The sequence below is a fragment of the Oryzias latipes genome, chromosome 8 (assembly GCF_002234675.1).
Source record: "Oryzias latipes chromosome 8, ASM223467v1".
Taxonomy (NCBI): Eukaryota; Metazoa; Chordata; class Actinopteri; order Beloniformes; family Adrianichthyidae; genus Oryzias; species Oryzias latipes.
Window position 1 is genome coordinate 19,763,093 of NC_019866.2, and position 21,903 is coordinate 19,784,995.

Here is a 21,903-nt window from a genome sequence, read left to right on the forward strand (position 1 = left end):
GTGGACAGGTTTTTTTTTTTACAGAGAACGCATTTAAAGGGTTGTCATTAAGTCGGGGTTACGGCAGAGAACAGAGGAGCTTTTAAAGAAGTAACAGGTCTGTGAGGAACAGAATTCTTGCTTGTTTTTAAGAGATAAACATGTATTTTCTGTACCATTACACAAATTAAATCCTTTAATACCATACGATAAGATAAGATAAAAAGATAAGATCCGATAAGATAAGAATATTTATCTCACGACAGCGAAATTATTTTGTCTGCAGCAGCAAAAAAAATACATCCAGATAGCAAAAGTGACATTCAAAATAGAAAAAGTGATTTTCAAAATAGTAAAAAATGTGATTTCCTGTATTATTTTTATACATTCTGTCCCTCACAGTTGATGTAGATGTGTATCGACGATGAATATTACAGAACTCCCATCGGTTTTTAGTAGTTTTGCAACCATATTATTATTAGATATACATAACTTATTTTTAATATCATGTGTTTTATTATAGATTTAAAAACCATCTTTCTGTTTTTTGAGATGCCATTTTGAAAGGCATTGACAGATTCACCCAAAATCAGGCAGGTTTGCAGTACAAATTGTGAATGAGGCCTTTATTTCCACATAGCATAAATGAAAGCTCTTTGAAGAATGTACAGGAGAAAAAAATACACAACAAATACGTATTTGTTGAAATGTTTTATTCAAATTTTAATAAGTGTTTTTATATAGGCTGAGATGATTTTTTAAATAATGGAACGTTCCTGTTTTAATTCACGGAGCTGTGACGTGTGGAGGGGGGGGGGGTGACATCATCGACGTTGTCAACAGCACGTTGTTAAGTAACGAAGGGGGGGGAGGCAGTCTGGAGTACAGAACGGCCGTGTGAGCGAGCGGAGCTTCTCAGGGACTATCAACAGGGAGCGCAACCGACGACTGAGCGTTGAGCCTTGGGTATGAGAGCTGCCAGAATCCGCTCTCATCCTCTTCTGGTCGGGCTTTTGTCCGACTGACAACCATCGAATCAGACACTCCACTTCATCAGCTGTCGGAAGAACCCGGTATCGGGTGAGTGTTGGGTCGGGGAAGCGGAGAAACCGAGGGGGAAAAAGGGAGCCGATGCGACCGAATCGCAGTGTTCTGTTCACGGCTCACAGAAGAGAGGGGGAGGGGGCGAGGAGTACGAATGGCTATTTTGACTGGCTAATTCAGTGTGTATAAGGGTGCTGTTGTAAATATAATACAAAATGTAGCAAAAAAGTATTTTAGTGACGGTTGAATTTATTTTGTTGGCAATAAAATGTAATGCGTTTGCGTTCGGTTCGACTAGCACTAGCTAAAATCGTAGCGGTCCAAACGACAACTACCTTCAATATACTATTTATTTAAAAAGAAACACACAATCCGCAGCATCAAACACACATGCATTAAAACAATCTATTTTTTTTCTCCAAACATGTAAAGCACAAGTGTTTGCTCTATCGACCACAACGCTGTCTTTTACGAGTATAAGAGCAGAAGGATCAGGATGTGGGCTACAAATCGTCTGTGTGATTTGGAAACAAACAGGCGTGCATGACGTGACGTTAGCATGTTTTTCTGTTATTGCGAAATTGTGCGCCTTTCCTTTCTTGACATTTCTTTTCCTGTTTGTGCAGAGGACATTTCCCGTCCACGTAACCTCAATAGTCAGACAGTGTCAGGCTCCTAAGAGCGCACTACTTTGTTGCATGGAAGTTTGGACCATCATGTACCACCCATACTCGGACACCATGTCTCCACATTGAGCGTTAAGTCTCGCCCTGACCAGCAGATGTGTTCCGTCCCATCTTGACCAATCCACTCTCAGGGAGACGATTACTACCCTAATGGCACATGTTGTTTTTCCAGTACAGTGTGACGGGCTAATTCCAATTGCTGGGCTCAGGCCACCTTGGAAACTTTAAACCAAGGATATTCTCCTGACCGAGTTAGCCAATTTCATCCAAACAGAAGCATTTTGTGCTGCTAGTCTGTTTTGCTCCATTAATCAGAAGTACTTGAAGCTTTGCGGTTGCCCTCTAAGTCTGGTGCTTGGCTGCAGGACCCATGGTACCCTCTTGGTATAATGAACCCAAACCCTTGTTTAACCCTGATCCTTCTGGCTCCTTGACACATAGCAAGCTGTCCTTATGGGTCGGAGTTCATTATGGATTTAGGACTTTATTTTAACATTAAAGAGGGACTCCAATGAAAATTGTGTTTTTGATACATTCTTGTAGGATTTCCCTCATGATGGAGGATATATATTTATATAGAAAATTGAGCTGAAAATTGCATTTCTGAGTATTTCTTTATTCAAATCGTTGTGAATCAGATGAAAAAATGCAGTTTCAAAGAGCTCGTGTGACGTAGAAATGACTCCCTGCTCTGCACCTTTCTGATGCATCCACTTGTGGACGACTAGATCCATGCACATCTTCGTTTTCCTCATCTGAGCGGACACCTGGCTCATACCTGTTTAGCTGCATAGCTCCAGTATTATAACCAATAATGCCCCACACACACACAGACTCACACACACACACACACACACTGGTTATAGTTAAGCATGAGTTATTTAAGTCACCAGCTGATTCTTGGTGGAAGATGAGATTGATGTCTGGTTGCTTAAGTTGTCATAATGTCTTATTTTGCTTTTCTGAGATCTGGTAAAACTTTTGTACCCATAAGAGGATGTTGGTTGAGGTTATTCTTTAAAGTGCAACCAAGAAACTGGTAGAGTACGTGCCTAGTCGTACTTATCTTGCAAGTGCTACTTGTTAAGAAGTGCTTTTTTTTTAGTAGTTGTCGTAGCCTCACTGAATTATATTTGACATTGTTTCTCAGAAATGTGAATCTGCATCAGGGCATTGTCTGCGGCTTTTTTTGTTTGTTTCTCTGAAAGTTTATTGCACACAATTGTGTGTTTGGGCCTCGGCATGGATGGAGCCTGCTACTGTTCTGTTGTGCTCATGCTTTCCATTCTGTGGCAGTGCCAGCACAAAGCAGCAGAGAGCTTAGCCTTGCTCTTGCACTGGCTGCTCAATGTGGCGTGGTGGAGCGTGCTAAATAAATGATGATCATGCTCCAGCATCACGTGCAGCTCAGCTCTAAAAGAAAAAAGGGGGGAGAAAAAAATCAGCATTTCATTTTTGTGTGCCAAGTGGTGTTGCTCCTGCAGCATTTGTCTATGGTTCACTCCTCTTCCAAGTAGAAACGGCCATTTGCACGTTGCCCTCATTTCTGTGTCTTACTCCTCCCTTGCCCGCTTGTTTAGCTCACAGCAACCCCCACCCTTCCACGCCAAGCTCCCTACAAATCTCATCTTGTATTTCTGGAGAGCAGACAGCTGTTTGCTGATCAGTTAGCAGGGCTCAGGCTGACTTCGCAGAAGCATGTGGTCGCTGTCTGGTATTGATTCAGATCATGGGAAGAAACTCTTGAACAACAGGCTTTCCTTTTTGGGCCTCTTGGAACAACTGAGAACTTCTCCAACTTTTATTCTTTGACTTCTCATCCCTCAAAAATGTAAAACAAAGTAAGATGTGCATAACATGACAGGATCCTTCCTCATTTTAACACAATAAACATTGTTTTTTTATGACAGTAACACCTTGCAGCCATGGAGCTCAGAGTGGGGAACAAATACCGGCTGGGGCGTAAGATAGGGAGCGGTTCCTTTGGAGACATTTACCTTGGTAAGTTGGAACTGCTGGTTTTTAATAACGATAGTTTTGGTTTATCACATTGTTGCGTTAGTGGAAATTCTCCTTCTGAACTTCTGCATGCTCCTCCTCAGGTGCCAACATCGCCACAGGTGAGGAAGTTGCCATTAAGTTGGAATGCGTGAAGACTAAACATCCACAGCTGCACATCGAAAGCAAGTTCTACAAGATGATGCAGGGAGGAGGTGAGGATGGGTGGCCTTGATGTACTTGCATGTTATTGTTGTAGGTTGGCAAATCAATGATAACACATGCTGGCCCTCAGCAGAAATCCCTTTCGAGACTATATTTGAGTATTTAGCAGCATGGGCTGTGTGGGAAACGATGTAATTTGGCGACATTAACATTCTGCTTTTGCATTGGTTTCTGTTTCTCCTTTAGTGGGTATCCCATCAATAAAGTGGTGTGGTGCAGAGGGAGACTACAACGTGATGGTTATGGAGCTGCTCGGCCCCAGTCTGGAGGATCTGTTCAACTTTTGCTCTCGGAAGTTTAGCCTAAAGACGGTCCTGCTTTTAGCCGACCAGATGGTATGATGTCAAGCTTTTTTTGGACATTTTTCATGTTCACTTGATAACTGTGCAGCCTCTCAGGTGGTTGAGTCCAAGCAAAAGTATAGTGAGACCAAATTCTCCTCTGAAAGAACCCTCGGCCCTATTTGCTCTTGCATCTATAGTCGGAGGTCCTGCATCAGACACGGCTTGTTTATTTTCCAGCTGCACCTGTTCTACATGCTGCTGATTACCAGGATCTTGTGTGTTCAGTCTATCCTAATCTAGAATCACCTGATCTAGATAATCGGCAGTTAAGTAGCCAGGGTTCATGCAGAGTCTTAAAGTCTTCCATTTCCAAAATACAAATGATACCTCTAAAGGTTCTTAAGATTGTATTCAATAAAACATTGTTGCGATTAAGTGTTACTGTTTTAAACTTGTTAGCTGTATTTTTGTGCCAGAAAAATGTAATGGTGCTACCTCCTCAATTTTTTTTTATTCAAGATAAGAACCAATTATGGTGAGTTTTGAAGCCCCTGGGGTATCGTAATCCCAGAACACTGTCAGGGGAGATAATATCTCACAAGCAGCTTTTAGAAGTTTCAAATTTTATGCTCCGGTTGCAGAAAAGTTCCTTCTCCAGTCCCCAGTGAATCAGGACATGTTTGAGGCTCGCTGCACCTTCTTATAGCGTGGTTGTGAAATGGGCATTGAACGCGGCTCTAAGTGGCCTTAAAAGGGTCTTAAATTGAACCTGTTGTAAATCTGTCAGGGTAGAGATGGACACAAAACAAGTCGGGCAGTAGCTTTTAGAAGCAGGGTTAGGTAAACCTGGATTTGACCATTCTGACCTATATTTATTTTCATGGATAACTCACCCTTTGTTCCAACCACAGCTGCTTTGTCAGTCCTCTATATACAGGTGTTTGCCTCCCTCTGTACAGCCTAATGAAGGCCTTCCTGTGCCTTTTTTTTCCCCATATGTCCTGTTGTCCTCTTTGTCCTGTCGTGTCCCACTTTGCCTGAGTCATCGATGTATTGACTGCTTTCACTCCATTCTGACAGTGAAACGCTATAATAACTACAGAAGCGAGGGATGACCGCTTCTCTATTCCTCTATTCCAGATCAGTCGCATCGAGTACATCCACTCCAAGAACTTCATACACAGAGATGTGAAGCCGGACAACTTCCTGATGGGACTCGGCAAGAAGGGCAACTTGGTGTACATCATCGACTTCGGCCTGGCTAAAAAGTACCGGGACGCTCGCACACACCAGCACATCCCCTATAGAGAAAACAAGAACCTGACGGGAACGGCGCGTTATGCATCCATCAACACGCATCTCGGAATCGGTAAGGTGTTAAATGTCTAGACATGCACCTATGTAATTCTGAATAAACTGGAATATAAAGTCAGAAATCTGCAGTTACAGGGCTCCAGACTGCGAGCAATTGGTCGCATTTTGCGACCAAAATTTGAGAGTGTGCGACTGAATTTTACATCCAGTCGCACATGTGCGACCAATAAATTTGCTTCCCCCACCCTTCGTATTTTTTTATACATCAAACGTGGAAGGGGCACGTCAATGATCAATGAAATAATTAATGAGACGCAAGCGCACAGGCACGCAGGCAGACACACACACTCGTGCACATACTCATGAAACGCGAGCACGTACACTCTCGCGTGATACCTGTCTGTGAGGCGGCCACTGCGTGTGAGAAGAATAGGGAAAGCCTCTGTGAGTGGCTAAAATGCGTGGAGGGGGCGGGGCCTAGAGATAATCGAGCGCGCGTAAAAATCTGTGGGAAGGAAACTGAGATAAATATCACAACCTGATATGTGCGTCTGAGCTATGGGTAAGCGAACTATTGATTCGTTCTTCCGACCTGCGGCTAGTGTACCAGTGCCAGAGTGTACAGCAGGGGTCTCAAACTCGCGGCCGCAGGCTATTTGCGGCCCCCAAGATGATATTTCGCGGTCCCCGCCTTAATATGAAGGTTTAATGTTACTGCAGGCCGCCAGTTTGTATGAAGACACTTTTTCATCGTCGTGCACGGAGCTGACCAACCAATCACAGTGGGGTATATGACTCTTGGGGGCGTGACAGTGACAGGGTTTGAAAGCAGGAAACCTGACAGCTCCCTCCCCGGACCACATTAAGGAGTTCTTTACTTTCTTTTATAACATTTATTCGCTCGTAATTTTCTACATACACGCAGTCCGTGCTGAACTTTTCTCTGGGCCGCACAGAACCGGAGGAAGGTTTAGGTTTTGGTTACGGTTACGGCGGCGCATCAAACGGGTTACGGCAGCACACCGCTCCCGTCCCGCGGGACTCGGGTCAGCTGAGGAGAATAAATGTCCCACACCTACATGCGTGACAGCTGACGGGGCTTGAAATTTAAAGACGCTCGAGCAAAAACAACATTAGTTTTAGACACACTGAAAATACGTGGGGAAAATGCAACGATAGACGTGCTTGAGATGAACCAGCACCTCGCCTGGATCGTTGGGGAGACCAGGCGGGGGGGGGGGCTGTGAGATGAAAGCGAATCTGCAGCAAGACTGAAGGAGAACAGTTGGAGTTGTCCTTAACATTCAATTTAGTTTTAATATTCTTCTCCCCCTTAGTATGATCTGTGTTATTATATATTTTATGATTATTTTAATGTTTTGTGATGTATGTAGCCTTTTTTAATGAATTGGTATTTTAAATTATTTTAATTAATCACTCCACTACAAAAACCATCAGGACACATGTCCCATAATGCATTGTTTTGTAGTCTGTAGGGCAGCTTTCAGTCAGTTCAGTTTCCAGCTGTGTCCGGGTAGGTTTGCCCCTTGCTCCCACCCCTTTCTCGCGATATTTTTGTGATGATTGACAGTTGATGTTGGAGCAAAAACAAAAATATATGTCTCACACCAGGTGATCTGCGCAGCGTTGAGTTCACCTGGGTGATCTCAAACACGGTTATTGTGCATCTTGGCTGCACCTATTTAGTGTCACAAAGATAAATTTCCATCATTTTTCTTTACTTATTTGTACTGTCATGACAGTGATGGTGCTGTCAGTTTACCTTCTTGTTGCATCTTCAAAAGTGCAGAATAAAATGTGACACTGCATTTGAAACAGCACATTGTAATTTCTGCATCTATTATTAAAGTATTTATTAGTAATACAGTGGAAGTTAGTAGATTTGGTTAGAATATTGATTTACGGTATGCGCCCCTAAATTTTCTGGTTGCGCCCCTAAAATTTTCAGTTAGGGGCCACTGTGCTCCTAGTGAAAAAAGTTAGTCTGGAGCCCTGAGTTAGGTTCATGATTTTTACTCTCTTTTATTCAAATAAAAATTTCTTTCATGCATACTGAAACATTTTTCACTATTTCCATGCCACTTTGTCACGTCTGACTTGACTTTATTGGAGCTTTCTTATTTTTTAGACACTAGTCAGGCTTCAAAGATTGTTTTTTATTCCTGCTTGACCTTTTTATTTGCCGTGATTGAGGCACACGCAGCTGGTTCAACCGTCTATTCTATTTTGTCTCTGCAGAACAGTCCAGGCGTGATGATCTGGAGTCTCTGGGATATGTCCTCATGTATTTCAACCTGGGGTCCCTCCCCTGGCAGGGCCTCAAGGCTGCAACCAAGAGACAGAAGTATGAGCGGATCAGCGAGAAGAAAATGTCCACACCCATTGAAGTTCTCTGCAAAGGATACCCATGTAAGTGAAAAAAATGTGCTGAAAAAAAACAGTTGTTCCAAAAATAATTCCTGTTTGTCAGTCAGTGCTGGATTATCAATGCAGTTCAATAGCAGTATAATCAGATGAATCTTTTCTATTGCACCTTCAGTATGTTTTAACTCTGGGCCGTTTTATTTTACTTTCTCCTTTAGCTGAATTTTCCACATACCTGAACTTTTGCCGCTCGCTCCGTTTTGACGACAAGCCAGACTACTCCTACCTACGCCAGCTTTTCAGGAACCTTTTCCACCGACAGGGTTTCTCCTACGACTACGTCTTCGACTGGAACATGCTCAAATTTGTACGTTTGCAGTGCAAATAAAACCGGGTTTCTGCTGTGTACCTGACTTTAACTTATTGAACATGCTTGTCAGGGTGCCAGTCGGACGACTGAGGATGGAGATCGTGAGAGAAGGGCGGGAGAGGAGAGGGAGGATCGGATAGCAGGAGCCCCCAGGGCGGCAGCCTCTCGTGGGTTACCTCCAGGACCTACCGCTGGAGCTCCCAACCGTGTTAGGAACGGGCCAGAACAAGCCATCTCCAACCCTGCCTCACGGGTCCAGCAGTCCGGTGAGTGTTCTGCTACTTTCCCTTTAGGGCCGCGGCCGATCTCAGAATAGTGTCCATATGGGCTGATTTGTGCTTAATTATAGGTAATACGTCACCTCGTGCAATTTCTCGTGCAGAGCGAGAGAGGAAAGTAAGCATGCGGTTACACCGCGGAGCCCCCGCCAACGTGTCGTCCTCGGACCTCACGGCCCGGCACGATCAGTCAAGAATTTCCACGTCACAGGTGAGCATCCCAAAGCGGAAAATCCTGTAGCTTCCTTGTCATAAAAGTAGTTAAAAGTAACTATTGAAGCAACTAAAATAACCCAAAAACAAATAATTTCGTAAAGTGCAAACAAGGGTTTGGAATCACTAACTTGGTAGATTTCTGCAGGCTTTTATTGTAGATCTGTGTATAGTAGAATTAGTTGCTGTTCAGCCAGATATTATTAGTCACTTCTTTATGTCAAGGAAGTGTTTTTGAGTCGCTATCTGTATTTTATTAGGTCAGCGTGCCGTTTGAGCACATGGGGAAGTGAACAATTTCAGCTCTGCATGCACGTGAAAGCAACCAGGTGAGTCTTGGCTTTAAAAAGTCAATGTCAACAGAAGGAACCTTCTCTAACCATGATCTGTTGTTGCAGGGCTGCAAGGAATTTTTGCCTGCCGTTTTTTTCTTTTTGGTTATGTTTTTTTTCTCCCCCTATCCTTCTCCATTCTTTTAACTTGTTCAGTGAAAAAGCTGGTTGTTGATGTTGATTCTTTTGGAATGAGATATTAAATTTTTCACCGATTCAAAACTCGTATTAAACCTGCATTTTTACTTGGACTTCCGTATCCTGAAGCCTGGATCACAAACATTACAGTACAGTCGGAAGTCGCACTTTGACCGGATCTTTCCCACCCCTTTATCCCTCTGAAGCATTCCCTAAACATTATCCAATGTGAAGTAAAGCTGACATCAAGAGCAAAAGGGTGTGAGGGAAATGCATTTTTTTCCTACTTTTTCCAAGCTTTTGCTCTCTTTTTATTTTTTTTATCTTTAGTTTAATGCAGCAAAGATGACTTTTCACACAAATCAACTTCATTTCCATGAATATGTTTTAATTGCTTTTAAGAGATACCAGCGAAAAAAGAGCATTTAATTGAGATGGAGAGATGAAGGTGAGAGGACAGCGAGCTAGTAGAACGGCAACTTTGAAAGGTTTGAGTAAGTCCTGTTTTAACTGTTGTAATGTTTCCCGCTGTTGCTTCCCCCTCATTCCTTTTTGCGATATCCTCTCAATAGTTATCCATCTAAACCCCAGACACCCCTTTTTGTGGCCCGTTTTGACTTTTTAAGATTAAAAAAAAAAATATTTTAGGGTTAGTTGATATTTTAAAGATACACTCCCAATCTTGAGGAAAACTCCATGGAAAATTCTGATAATAGAGCAGAAACCATATTTTTTGGCTACACTTTTTTTTTTGTATTTTTTTTTAATTTTTTGGGTTATTGGATGCTATTCGGGAGGGAAAGCCCTGTTAGATTACTGGGGTCCAGGGCATCATTTGATTTTTTTTTTTAATTTTATTTTGTTTTTCCTTTGTTTACTCCACTGTAAATATTTTTTTTATTATTTCACTGTAAAGCCAAATGTGGTTAATTGTTGTAAAGGTGTAAAGTAGAAAAATGCATACTAATGGTCTAGGGCTGGGACTCAGAAGAAAGACTTAAACTTTAAGACGGGCGTCCGTTCCTGTGCCAGCTGGGTCATTCAACAGTTCTTTGTGTGTAAGTGACTGAATCCCTGCGGAGAACAATAAAGTAACTTTTACATTTTCTCTTTAATTTGTAATATTTATGCAAACTTTTTTGTACATCTTTTTACTTTTTTTTTTTTTGTGCTTTTAACAGGGCGTTTGGTCCGCCCTATAACATACTTCTATACTTTAGATTTTTTTTTCATTATTCCTCCAGCAAAAAATGTCTAAAGTTTTTCGTGTTTTTTAATGTTTTATTTTAACCTCTCAGCAACCTTGATGATGTCATTTAAAAACAAGATGTGACTGAAAAAATGCAATTGCAGGGATGATTGTGTATATAACAGTGTATTGTGTGTAATTACCTTTGTACAGGCCATCATGACCCAGTGGCATTGTGACTATAGATTTAGGGTGGGGGTGACCTTCAAGGAGATGAAGCAAAGGGGATTTCACTTTGTGTATTGTGTACTGATATCCTGTACAGTTCTTTAACACTTTACTTACAGTATTTGTGTATATTTTATGAAGTAATAAAAAACGTTGCCGACATTTTTGGACTGGTTTGTTTTTATTCGGTTGTCCTATAACGCCTTTCTGTATCCCATTAAAGTTTTTTTTATTTTTTTTTTATGGCAAAATAGTAAGGTGGAGTTTAAACATCAGCACGCATGCGCACTGAGTTACGACTAGCGGCTGCTGTTGACATACGGCTGGTGATGTGAGAAATAACGGTCTGCGGCACACCAGCTTTAGAGTTGAAATAGCTGCATTATACCCGTTTTAAATGCCGTTTTAAAATCGCATTTTTTAGGTATTGGCTAGTAATATTTTTCTTTTTAATTTGCCAATGGAAGTCGGTGGGCAAAACGTTGATTAGCAAGGGTTGCTAATAAGCTAGCTAGCAGCGTGTCGTAGCTAAGGCACGGCTCAGCTGCTCACACTTCAAAGGGGCCAAGTTTCCGGGGGCGTTAAAGGAAAATGCGGTGATTCGATACGTGGCTGGATGCTGTTGTTTTTCGTATCGACTAAATTGATGTATGGACTGAAAGAACCGAACAAGAGGTAAGCTAAGCACAACGAAAAGAGATGGAGCTTCAGTGAATGACGTTTCTTCAGTTTTCTGCTTTTAATTTAACTCGACACTATGCGTCAATAAGAGACTCCCTTTCGCCTGCGCCTAGTTTTTTCCCTGTGTGTTTATAATATTTTGTTGTTGGAGTGAACTCCGTTAGTAGTTGAAAGTTGAAAAAAGCCCCCTCTTGTCCTTACTGATACTGCAGCCACCCTCCATTATGATTTGCTTTTAGGTGATTGCTGTTTGTTCCAGATGAAGATACTAAATACTGATGTCACCGTGTTTTAATATCTCCAGGGATGCAGTCAGCAAGATTAGTAGCTTCCTGTATCTTGTGTGTTATTGTTGGATTTATCTAGTGTTTGTGATGTTGCAGGATGTTGTTCTGGCTGATTTCGAGATGACAAAACAATCTTTGGCGATACAAAGAGTTTTAGTTTTATCTACTTTGGTGACACAAAGATGCTCGTTTTCCTGCATCTTTGGTTTTATTCACGGTCTTGCAGAGTTCCCAGTGTTTGATTATTTGAACAGTCAGATTTATGTGCAACTTGAATCCTTGAATTCTGGAGGCTGATAAAGGTTAATGATCATGAGTCATCAGTGAGAACAATTCTCTTCACCCCATACTTTGCACAAGGGAAGAGCAGACTGCTGTTCAAATAATCTTTCTTTGTGGATGATTACATTATTGTCCTTCCTGGAAACCCCACTGAAGTTCCTGATGTAATTGTTGATGATGACAGATGATATTACCTTGGGGTGCAGTTTGATGGTGAAGGTACCTTGAATGTGTTACATACTTGCTTTTTTTTTTTTTTTTTTTTTTTAAAATGCACTTCCTGTGTGTCCCCCGTTCCAGTGAAACATCCCAACAGCTTTGATATCTTCTCACTTGTAAATTTGTGCATTTCACTGCTTTAGTTTCATGTCAAAAGGCTGCAAAGAGTGCAGCCGCCGCAGGCAGATCAGTCTTGTTTGCACCCCCCCCCCCCCCTCATATTTTAACTCCATTTTCTCATATGTCATGTCTGCACTATCTCTTTTGGATCTGAACACTGTCTTACTTTTTGTTTGTTTGCTTTTATCCCCCCTTCTATTTTCATACCAGCATCAGCAGATTTTGGTTTCAGATTTAGGTCATTGCGGATCTGTGAAGGTGCAGTGATTTATTCTGGCTTCATAACCCTAAACATGAAGTTCTGCAGATAATTCTTACATCAAATCTTCTGGTTGATTTGTTCTTGGTCTCAAATGAAGCGTAGATGTTGATGAACTCCTCTCCTCCTTGCTTCCTGCAGATGAGTCAGCTTTGGTGGCGAGAAAAGCGCCTCTCTGAGGATTTGGGGAATGGCTCCCCCAACGGCCTCCCTTCCTCCGCCGCCCCACCAATATCCAACGCGTCTTTGGCCCCCGAAACCCCCCTGGTCACACCGGAAGAGCCTTTTTTCCTCATGACCTCCACTGCGCAAACCATATCAGGGTTTTTTGTGTGGACAGCCCTGCTGATCACATGTCACCAGGTGAGAAGGGGACATTTGAAGTCCAGTGATTTTCTGTTATGGTAAATTATTACGCTGCACATGGTTAAAGGGACAGATCAAGGTTTTACTTGTAATTTCTTTTATTGATTCAATTTTGATTCATATTTTATAATTTTATTCAAATTCAATAAATTATTCATTTCTTTTTGTACATTTCCATTCCAAAGCCATTTTTTTAATCATAAAATATTTTTTTTCACATAAGTGTTATCAAATTAGACAGGTAGAATTTGCATTGATAAAATGGTTATTGGCTTTCTCACAGGCCAATACAACACAACCGTTTTAAAGGAATTCAATCAATGGCTTTTATAAATCCAAAGCAAATCTTGGAAATGAAAATAGTTTGTGATGTAAAACATCAGATTTGATTCAAACTAAGTCTCATTTGTATTTGTTTTGTGTGCTGGCTTTGCTAAAGGGACACTGTTGGTTATGTAGTGCTGAACTATGGTGTCTGCTTTCATAATCTGTTGCTAAATATCAGTATCATCTGCAGTGGGAAAAGACTTATGCTAGAGCATGAGACAAAAGCTTTATTTCCTAAATGTTCTTATATAATAACTGTTATATGCTTTATCTCTTGAAATATTCAGGCATAATTATTACAGTTTCCTCCCCATGAGCTGTGTTGATCAGAGCAGTATGGTTACACACCAACGTATACATATATTATGCATTTGTTTTAGTGTTGCCCTTTGTTGTTTTTATTGTAAATCTAAGAGAGGAGAGGAATTAGGAGTGTGGAGAGACATGCAGGAGAGTGGGAGCTCCACCGTCAGTCAACGTGAAGGCTGATGAGTAGGAGCCAGTTTGGATGAGCTGATTCTTTCCTGCCGGTGGACAATGAGAGGGGGATGGACACCTTAGAGTGACAACAAATGTTTTATGATTCCCAGTTATGTGAACAAGTTCAGTTTATTGTCCGTCTGGCATGAAGAAAGTATTTATCTTGTCCTGTGTGTGGGAGATCTGTTGTAGCCTGAAGAGGATTTGGGTTCCATTTTTTTACAGAAGCTCATCCCTGACAGGGTCAGAGAATAGCCCCGTCTTTCAGGTACCAGGTGCTGTGGGCTCATCTATCAAGTAATCAATGAGCAGGGTGTGTGTGTGTGTCTTTGCTTTTGTGTGTTTCTGTGGACGGACAGCCGACTGTCACCTAGCAACAATGTCCGCGACGGCAGCCGCCTGTTTCATGTGCTGTCACCCACTGTTTGCTATTCTACCCGAGCTCTGTTTACAGGCCAGGAAAGGTGATAGGTGTGGGCATTGTGTAAGCGGGAAAGGGGGGCCTGCTCCTCCAACCGTCTGCTCTTGTTCAATGGGAGTGATGAAAGCTGCATATCAGTTTCCTAAATCAGCCCCCACATGTTGCTGCACACGCCCTGCAGGCTCACGCTGCTCCGGTGTCTGACTTTGCCAAATCTATACTCTCTGCACAGATTCAGGTTTCACAAAGTATTGTTCTGGTATCTGCACCCTAGTTACTCATGTGTGATACATATAGAGACAAATCTGCAGTTTTACTCAAAGAAAATAGAAAAGTCCAGGTCTATCAAATGTCGTTGTTCTCTGCATTTTTTTTCTGATTCTTCTGTACATTTACAAAGCCCCAAAACTCAGTAATGATGGGCCTAAAGTGTTCTCTGGTTGTAGTTGATCATCATTTTATTTGACTTCTTTCTCACTTTGTCCTTCCTTTTAGATCTACATGCACCTGCGTTACTATAGCTCTCCCAACGAGCAGAGACACATAGTCCGGATCCTTTTCATTGTCCCCATCTACGCCTTCGACTCATGGCTCAGCCTCCTCTTCTTCACCAACGAGGAGTATTACGTGTACTTTGACACAGTCCGAGACTGCTATGAGGGTAAGTGGTCCACGAAGCGCTGCTGTCATCATTCAGAGCGGTCATCCATGAGTGTTTTGACTCCTGTTAAAATAAGGGAGTGAGTCACTGTGTATTGTGACACTCCAGCAGCTGTCAGATGGCCCTTGTAGTGTCTTCATTTACCAAGGTTGCCATCTTTGTTCTCGTGCTTCTGTGGCCTGTTGGGAAAGCAGAGGGGGGGAATCCAGTTTCCTAGCAACAGTGAGAAAATGAGCAAATTCTGTTGGAAGCATCTCACTTTGAACAGATTTGTTTAAAAAAAACTGAAATGTGTCTTTCCTTCCCTGAAGTATCTAAAAGTTGTCACAAAGCGTTTCAGAATAAAGCAGTTATATAAATTACTGGGTTTGTTATTACATAATCTAGTTGTTGATTAGGCTTATGAGCCCATGATGTTGTGGAGGCATTAGAGTTTAGGGTTTAATTATTTAAAACAATGGACAATGCACAAAAGAACATTGATCACGTGAAACATGAAAAGATGGATTGTGCCAGATTATAGCAAATTTACTTCATTTGCGCCTGTAGTCCCTACAAAAGTAGGAACAGTAAGGTAAGAACAAGTAAAAGGAAAATTCCTAAAATTGTTCAAATTCAACAGAGTGGGATGATGTAATGAATGAACTTTTTTAGACAAACAGCAAATGAACAGAAACAGAGGAGAAAGCACCAGAATGAGGTCATTTATACTAAGCAAAGACACAAATTCCTTTTTTTCTGTTCCTTTACAGCACTATAAATCAAATTTTAACATTTCTGTTTATGTAAATGTTAAAGTGGGCTTTGATGTTGTTTAGCGAGGAGTTTGTTCTGAATTCTGTTTCCTGTGCTGTGGGAGGTGTCATGAAGGCCGCCCAGAGCAGCAGCTGCACCTGTTACCTGCTAAAGGTTACTTCACCCAAAGGTTTAACGTTTGTGCTGTGTTAAATACTGAAGAGCTGTTTTCTGAAGTGACCCCTGGAGGGGTCACACCACAGCTGAATGCTAGTCTCTGCTCGGTTTGAAAACATGGCATTATTTATGACCTGTATTGGCATTTTAGGGACGGGAGTGGTCAGAAATATAAACACAGACCTGCTGCTTCACACAGTTTATGAGGTGAGGGGCACACCTCCACCATTTTTCCCAGCAAGGAGCATGTGTTTAAGCCTCTTATGGGGCAAATGGAAATCCAAACATGACAACTGTAAAGTACTGTTTAGTCTAGCTGTCATCATGGATAGTTATGAAGATTTGCAGCTATTTGCTGTTTGCAGTTCTCTTTTCTGCAGCTTTTTTATGTGTCAATCAAGATTTTAAATTTATTTTCTCTCATTCTTTGTCCGTACTGTATTAGTTCCCAAGCAGTAACTTGTCTCTCCTACCGTTTTTTACTTTGTTGTCTTTTGTTTTGATACAAACTGCAGATTTGCACATTATTATACAGAAACAAAAGCTAAGGTTCAGTTTTAAACCGGGATTCAACAAATGCAAGTCTTAATAAACAACCTTTACCTGCATTGAAAAAGCCATTAAAGCTCCTTTATTGAAAAACGTGAGACTATATGATCAATGGAACGGGATTAACCTGGTATGAAATATTTGTCTTCTAAAAAAAAAAAAAAGTACAGCAGCGTTTTTTTTTTTTTTTTTATGTTCATTCAACCAGGAAGTTTAATTTTCTGGACAGGTTTCTTTTTAACTTTAAAGGAATGAATGTTCACTTGGTTTGTGTTTATTTGTCTCTTTATAGCATATTTTAGGCTGCTGTTCCAGGTAGAATGAGAACACAGACAATTTAAGTTACTGATAGGCTTTTGAATCAAATATTTCATATGTCCCAAATATTCTGCTCAAATATTTAGTAACTTTCTGCAGAGTCTGGCGACGTAAAAACATGAAGAGGTGGATCTGTAGAATGTGGGATTGTGGTCCAAGCAGGTCCACGCTGGTTCTGGCCAGAGCTTTCAGTTCATCACGTTTGCAGCTCAGCAGGAACAGCCAGCAGTTGGCTGCTGGTATCCATGGGCTACCCTTGAACATGGGTGGGAGCACCTGGGACAGCAGATGGAAAACATTTTGTCGACTCAGGGATCCTGCTGCAGGAAGTCATGATCAACTGAATGTCTGATGCAGCTGCTGCATGTTCATCAGAATTATTAGTCTCAGCTTATCAGAACCGTTTAGTGTGACTAACCTCTTTGACTGCATAGACAAACTACGGTATTAAAATCATTTAAAATCTCTGTTACACTTGTCAAAACATAGCTTTTAAACAAGTGGACTGTAATATTAGATAAAGATTATGTTTTTTTGGGGGGGGGCAGTAATGTTTTACCCTAAATCTGTTCAGTGATCATCAAGAGTCTGATGCTTTGAACAACAAATCTTCACTATAACTCCACACTAACTCCACCTGCGGGTGTTTGTGAGTCATATCTAACTGGAAATACTTGACGCTCTGACCACAGTCTGGTACATAATGACCCAATTATTATTACTATGCAAAATTATTTCTGTATGTCTGTTTGTGTATTTGTATTTCTGCAGCCTTTGTCATCTACAACTTCCTGAGTCTGTGTTACGAGTATCTAGGAGGAGAGAGCGCCATCATGGCAGAAATCCGAGGGAAACCTATCGAGTACGTCTTTTTGCAGATATTGTGCATTTATCTGATCATTTTAAATCTGGATTATTTGACTTAATTTGTCGTTTTTGACATCAAAAGTCTGTTTTGTGTTTTAGGTCGAGCTGCATGTATGGAACCTGCTGTCTGTGGGGTAAAACCTACTCCATCGGTTTCCTCCGGTTTTGCAAACAGGTACAAACCCTTCTTCTTTTCTGTTCTGCACACTAACATTCATGTTTTGTTTTTGTCCAAATAATGAGGCAAAGGTGATCTGATGTGAGGGTTGCTGAAAAAGCTCAGAAGCTGCTTTTCATAACCTTTGTGCTTTTCTTCCTCAGGCCACTCTGCAGTTCTGTGTGGTGAAGCCCCTGATGGCAATGATGACCGTCATTCTCCAGGCCTTTGGAAAGTACAAAGATGGAGACTTCAAGTACGTTCCGCCGTTGGTTTTTCACACAGCTTTGAGCATTTTTGTGTGATTTTCAGATTGAACTCTTTTGTTTCCTTCAGCGTGGCGAGTGGGTACCTGTACGTCACAATCATCTACAACATCTCTGTCAGTCTGTCGCTCTACGCACTCTTCCTCTTCTACTTCGCTACACGTGAGCTGCTGGTTCCATACAATCCAGTGCTCAAGTTCTTCATGGTCAAGTCAGTCATCTTTCTCTCCTTCTGGCAGGGTAAGGACTTTGTTTTTTCCTTCATGCCATTCATACGGTTTTGTTTTGGTGTCCTTAAGCCTGGCATAATTGCAGGTTCAAAGGTAATAGTAAATATTTCGAACAACAAACACTTCAAAAAACTTACGAGAGTCACTCCATCATAGTCAGTCAATCCTTATCTGTTTGTAAATACAAGAAATACCATCTACACACATTTTCACACTTTTCATCAGATGTACGTCGTAATCTTTGTTTTTGTCAGTACTTGCAGAAGAATAAACCCATCTATTGCATTTTGATTTTTTGAGGGATTTTAGAATTTTAGAATTTTAGAAGTTTTTCAGTGATAAGTATAGAAGGACTTACAAAACTGTCCTTTTAAACTAGAAAATGACAAGATGATGAAAATGGGGGAAAATTCTGATTGAAAGGAAAAGTGGATGCCTGAAAATACTTTGAGATTTTTGTAATATTCTACATCGACGTCTCTGTAGCACAGGTGTATTAACTCTGCAGCTCTTGCAAATGTTTTTCCTCACACTGCTTTTCCTCTGGTTCAGGAATGCTGCTGGCCATCCTTGAAAAATGTGGAGCGATTCCTCAGATCAACTCTGCAAACTTCTCAGTCGGTGAGGGAACCGTTGCTGCCGGTTACCAGAACTTCATCATCTGCATCGAGATGTTCTTTGCTGCTGTGGCCTTGCGCCATGCGTTCACTTACAAGGTTTACATGGATAAACGGCTGGACTCGTACGGTAAGGACCCGCATGGGAAGTTTGGGTGGAGCTTAGAGGTTTGCGGGTTTCAGGAAAGCTTTGAATAGATATGTGAGGCCTTAACGTGCAGACAGGGAGACTCTAATGAGTCTGTGATTCTCCTTTTCACTGCAATTCTTTGCTTCACCTTAATGATTATGAAGAGTTGGTCTTCTTTCTTGTTTTCTTCCTTCATTGTCAACTTGACTTTCTTTGTTCCTTGTCTCTCTTTGCCTTGTTTCCTTCTTGCTGCGCTGTTCTCAAAGGCTCATTTTCTAACTATGGACAGTACGGTAGGTCCGACATCAGCTGTTGTCTGTCACACATTAAGTTTCTGTTTGGCTAGTTTTTCACATTTCTTAGATGACGTTTTTTTTGCACGCTGTGAAAAGATGAGATGTTTTGTCCATAATTTTCATTGGTGTTTTTGCTGTCAGTTCTATCAGCTTTTGGTTTAATTACCGTTGCATTTACTTTTGCATCATGTTGTTCACTTGAGTCTGTCTTTCTTTAACGGAATAAAGCCTCAGTTCAAACAGTGAGATGCATTAACACTCTATTGATCTTATCTGAGTCAAACTTCTTAAAGTTCACCTTAGAAAAAAAAGCTTTCAACCCTATTTATATTTCCTGATTTTAAAAGAAGTCTGACTTTTTCTGAGTTTGTGTAAGAAAAGAAAGAAACTTTAATTAATTGCATGGTGGAGAAACGGCTTTGCTGGAAAAACACAGACATATGTAAAATACAATAAAATAAGATTTAAAAATGTAATGCAAACAACATATACAGACTTGTATTGAAATTAAAATAATATTTAATTGATAAAGTTATAAACATGCTTTTGTTTAAAGGTTAGATGGGGCTTTTAACAAAATCAGTTTGTAAGTTAAAAAGACATGAAATGTGTCTTTTACATATAATTATTTTTTTTCATTTAAAAAAAATCCATAAAAACCATACATCTATGTTCTTGTCTTCCATTTAGCATCTAAAAGACAAAAATGCATTTTTTGTTGAAATCTTTAACCCTTAACCTTCTATTATGAATGTACTCTTTTGCAACGCTTCAATATTTTGAAAAGAATGAATGAAATTAGTTTTTTTTTTTACTCGTGTAACTCTTAAATCTTCATTCTTTTTGGTTTTTCTCATTCTCTTGTACAAATATTTCGCCCCCTTCAGGTCGCTGTGCTCCAATGAAGAGTATTTCCAGCAGCCTGAAAGAAACCATGAATCCAGGTGACATGGTCCAGGACGCCATCCATAATTTCTCTCCGGCATATCAGCAGTACACCCAGCAGTCCACGCTGGAGCGAGGTGGGGGGCCGCCCCTGTCCCGCAGCCACAGTAACCTCAGCACCCGCGGAGACAACGAAAAGACGCTTCTGCTCAGCTCTGATGACGAGTTCTGAGCCCCAAAACCTTCTGATGCTCGTCTCACCTCTACAATTTGAACTAAGTCTATGCCTGTTGAGACAAATTCCTATTTTTAGCCTTAACATGGAAGGTGAAATGATGTTTAGAAATCAACAGCAACATGTAAGGGAGGATGCTCAAAGGGGGTCAAACTCAAGAGCGTAAAGCTGGGTGTTGTTCTGATGTCATTGCAGTGATGATTGTTTCCATTTGCCGAGTGTGAATCAGAGCAAATATCCACGCCTGCGTTTCACACCTTAAATGTGCACTTTAGAAGGTATGGCAGAAAATGGGTCACTTAGAAGGCTGAGAGGATAAAAAGTGCCATTTTTGAACTGAAACATGCGGCTTTCTCCATTCTTTAGTTTTACTTTGACTCTGATTGCCAAAAAGAGGGAACAGAAGCCAGCATCTCACTGTGGTCCAGTTCAGATTGCTTTATAAGATTTTGAATTTTGTTGTATAATCCTACAGTGATGTCATTTTAACACTAGTTTGCTGGAAAAGATTCTATAAATGTTAAATATACCGTATATTTTGTCATTAGTGTGGGCCGTAAGCGTAATAGTGAGTGCAGCTGCTGGTCTGCCTCTTGTGATGTTTGGTTTTTGGAGCACTGAAGCAACAGCTGGGCTAGAGATTTTTTTTTTTTTTTTTTGCGTGGGCAGAAGGACCAACGAATAAATACACTCACGCAGATTACAGAAGAAAGGACGCTCCCGCCAGAGCCGGCCCTGCTGGGATGTGCCGTGGATTATAACCTCGTCATTAATGGCATTACGTGCTGTCCGGGTCAGGCCTGCCTCTGGTGGTGCTGCTTGTAACAACACTATTGCTGCAGTGTTTGTGAAAGATGTCAATCATTACAACAACAACAAAAGTTTTCTTTTGGGCAAAATCCAAACAATTTGACTATCTGGCTATAGTTAGCCACTGCAGATCAACACTACTGGAGTTGTTGTGAAGAAAGAATGTATCAAAGATGAGAAATTAAGAGCCAAAATGGGGTCCGTTAACGTGGCATTAAGTTAGCAGCATGGTGAGAACATGTATCTGGTTTAGTTTGCAGTTGAAGCTTAACTCGTATCTGTAGTGCTCTAAATGTCAGTCTCTCCACAGGTCTTATCTGCTGTCTCTGTGGGGCTTCACTTAAAGTCAGGGGGTTGAGAACATTAATAAATGAACACGTAAATGGTTCTAGTAAAGCATAGCAATTTATTACCTTCAGCACATCAAACAAACTCAACCTCCTGCAAACAAAACCTCATTTAAATTAGTGCTTTAACATAGAACAACTCCTGCAGCTATACGAATAAAGATTGCATTACATAGCATTAACAGAGCACTGTGAATTATTCACAGAAATGCCAAGCATGGTATTGTTTGGTATGGTTTTTAATATTTTTGTGTTTTAATATTTTTATTTGAAAAAAATGCACCTGTTCTGTTTTATTTTTGCTGTATCCTTTTTACAATGTTAATTCAAAATATATGGTGTTTTAATGCTGAATAGATTTTTATTGGTGTTGCAAAGTAAATAAAAGATCAGTTGAGGAAAAAAATGACTTTTTTTCCCCCAACACAGCAGCATTCTAAATGGAGAATCCACGAGCCGTCGTTGCGACATAAGAGTAGTAATTTTCTTTCCATATCTACATTTTCAAAAGTCAAGAC

The 21,903-nt window shown here is 40.9% G+C and overlaps 2 protein-coding genes across 4 annotated transcripts; both read left to right on the top strand.

Moving 5' to 3' along the window:
• The first annotated feature begins 828 nt into the window (after nucleotides 1-828).
• Nucleotides 829-10,825, top strand: csnk1e (casein kinase 1 epsilon). Of its 2 annotated transcripts, none has more exons than XM_011478506.3 (11): nucleotides 829-1,059; nucleotides 3,620-3,710; nucleotides 3,812-3,922; nucleotides 4,119-4,267; nucleotides 5,357-5,585; nucleotides 7,790-7,960; nucleotides 8,134-8,282; nucleotides 8,356-8,551; nucleotides 8,635-8,774; nucleotides 9,037-9,105; nucleotides 9,175-10,825. In XM_011478506.3, exons 2-10 carry the CDS (start codon nucleotides 3,635-3,637, stop codon nucleotides 9,067-9,069), a joined length of 1,254 nt encoding a protein of 417 aa, XP_011476808.1. In that variant the 5' UTR covers nucleotides 829-1,059; nucleotides 3,620-3,634; the 3' UTR covers nucleotides 9,070-9,105; nucleotides 9,175-10,825. The 2 variants fall into 2 exon arrangements, with proteins under 2 accessions (XP_011476808.1, XP_004071842.1); XM_004071794.4 differs by having other exon boundaries at nucleotides 8,668-8,774.
• A 113-nt stretch (nucleotides 10,826-10,938) lies between these two features.
• LOC101175570 (transmembrane protein 184B) lies at nucleotides 10,939-21,791 on the top strand. Of its 2 annotated transcripts, XM_023957975.1 has the most exons (10): nucleotides 10,939-11,338; nucleotides 12,653-12,874; nucleotides 14,601-14,766; nucleotides 17,317-17,407; nucleotides 17,512-17,587; nucleotides 17,734-17,825; nucleotides 17,906-18,075; nucleotides 18,618-18,812; nucleotides 19,079-19,105; nucleotides 19,996-21,791. In XM_023957975.1, the coding sequence occupies exons 2-10, from the start codon at nucleotides 12,653-12,655 to the stop codon at nucleotides 20,223-20,225; spliced, it is 1,269 nt and encodes a 422-aa protein (XP_023813743.1). In that variant the 5' UTR covers nucleotides 10,939-11,338; the 3' UTR covers nucleotides 20,226-21,791. The 2 variants fall into 2 exon arrangements, with proteins under 2 accessions (XP_023813743.1, XP_004071843.1); XM_004071795.4 differs by lacking the exon at nucleotides 19,079-19,105 and having other exon boundaries at nucleotides 19,996-20,225.
• The last annotated feature ends 112 nt before the right edge of the window (nucleotides 21,792-21,903 follow it).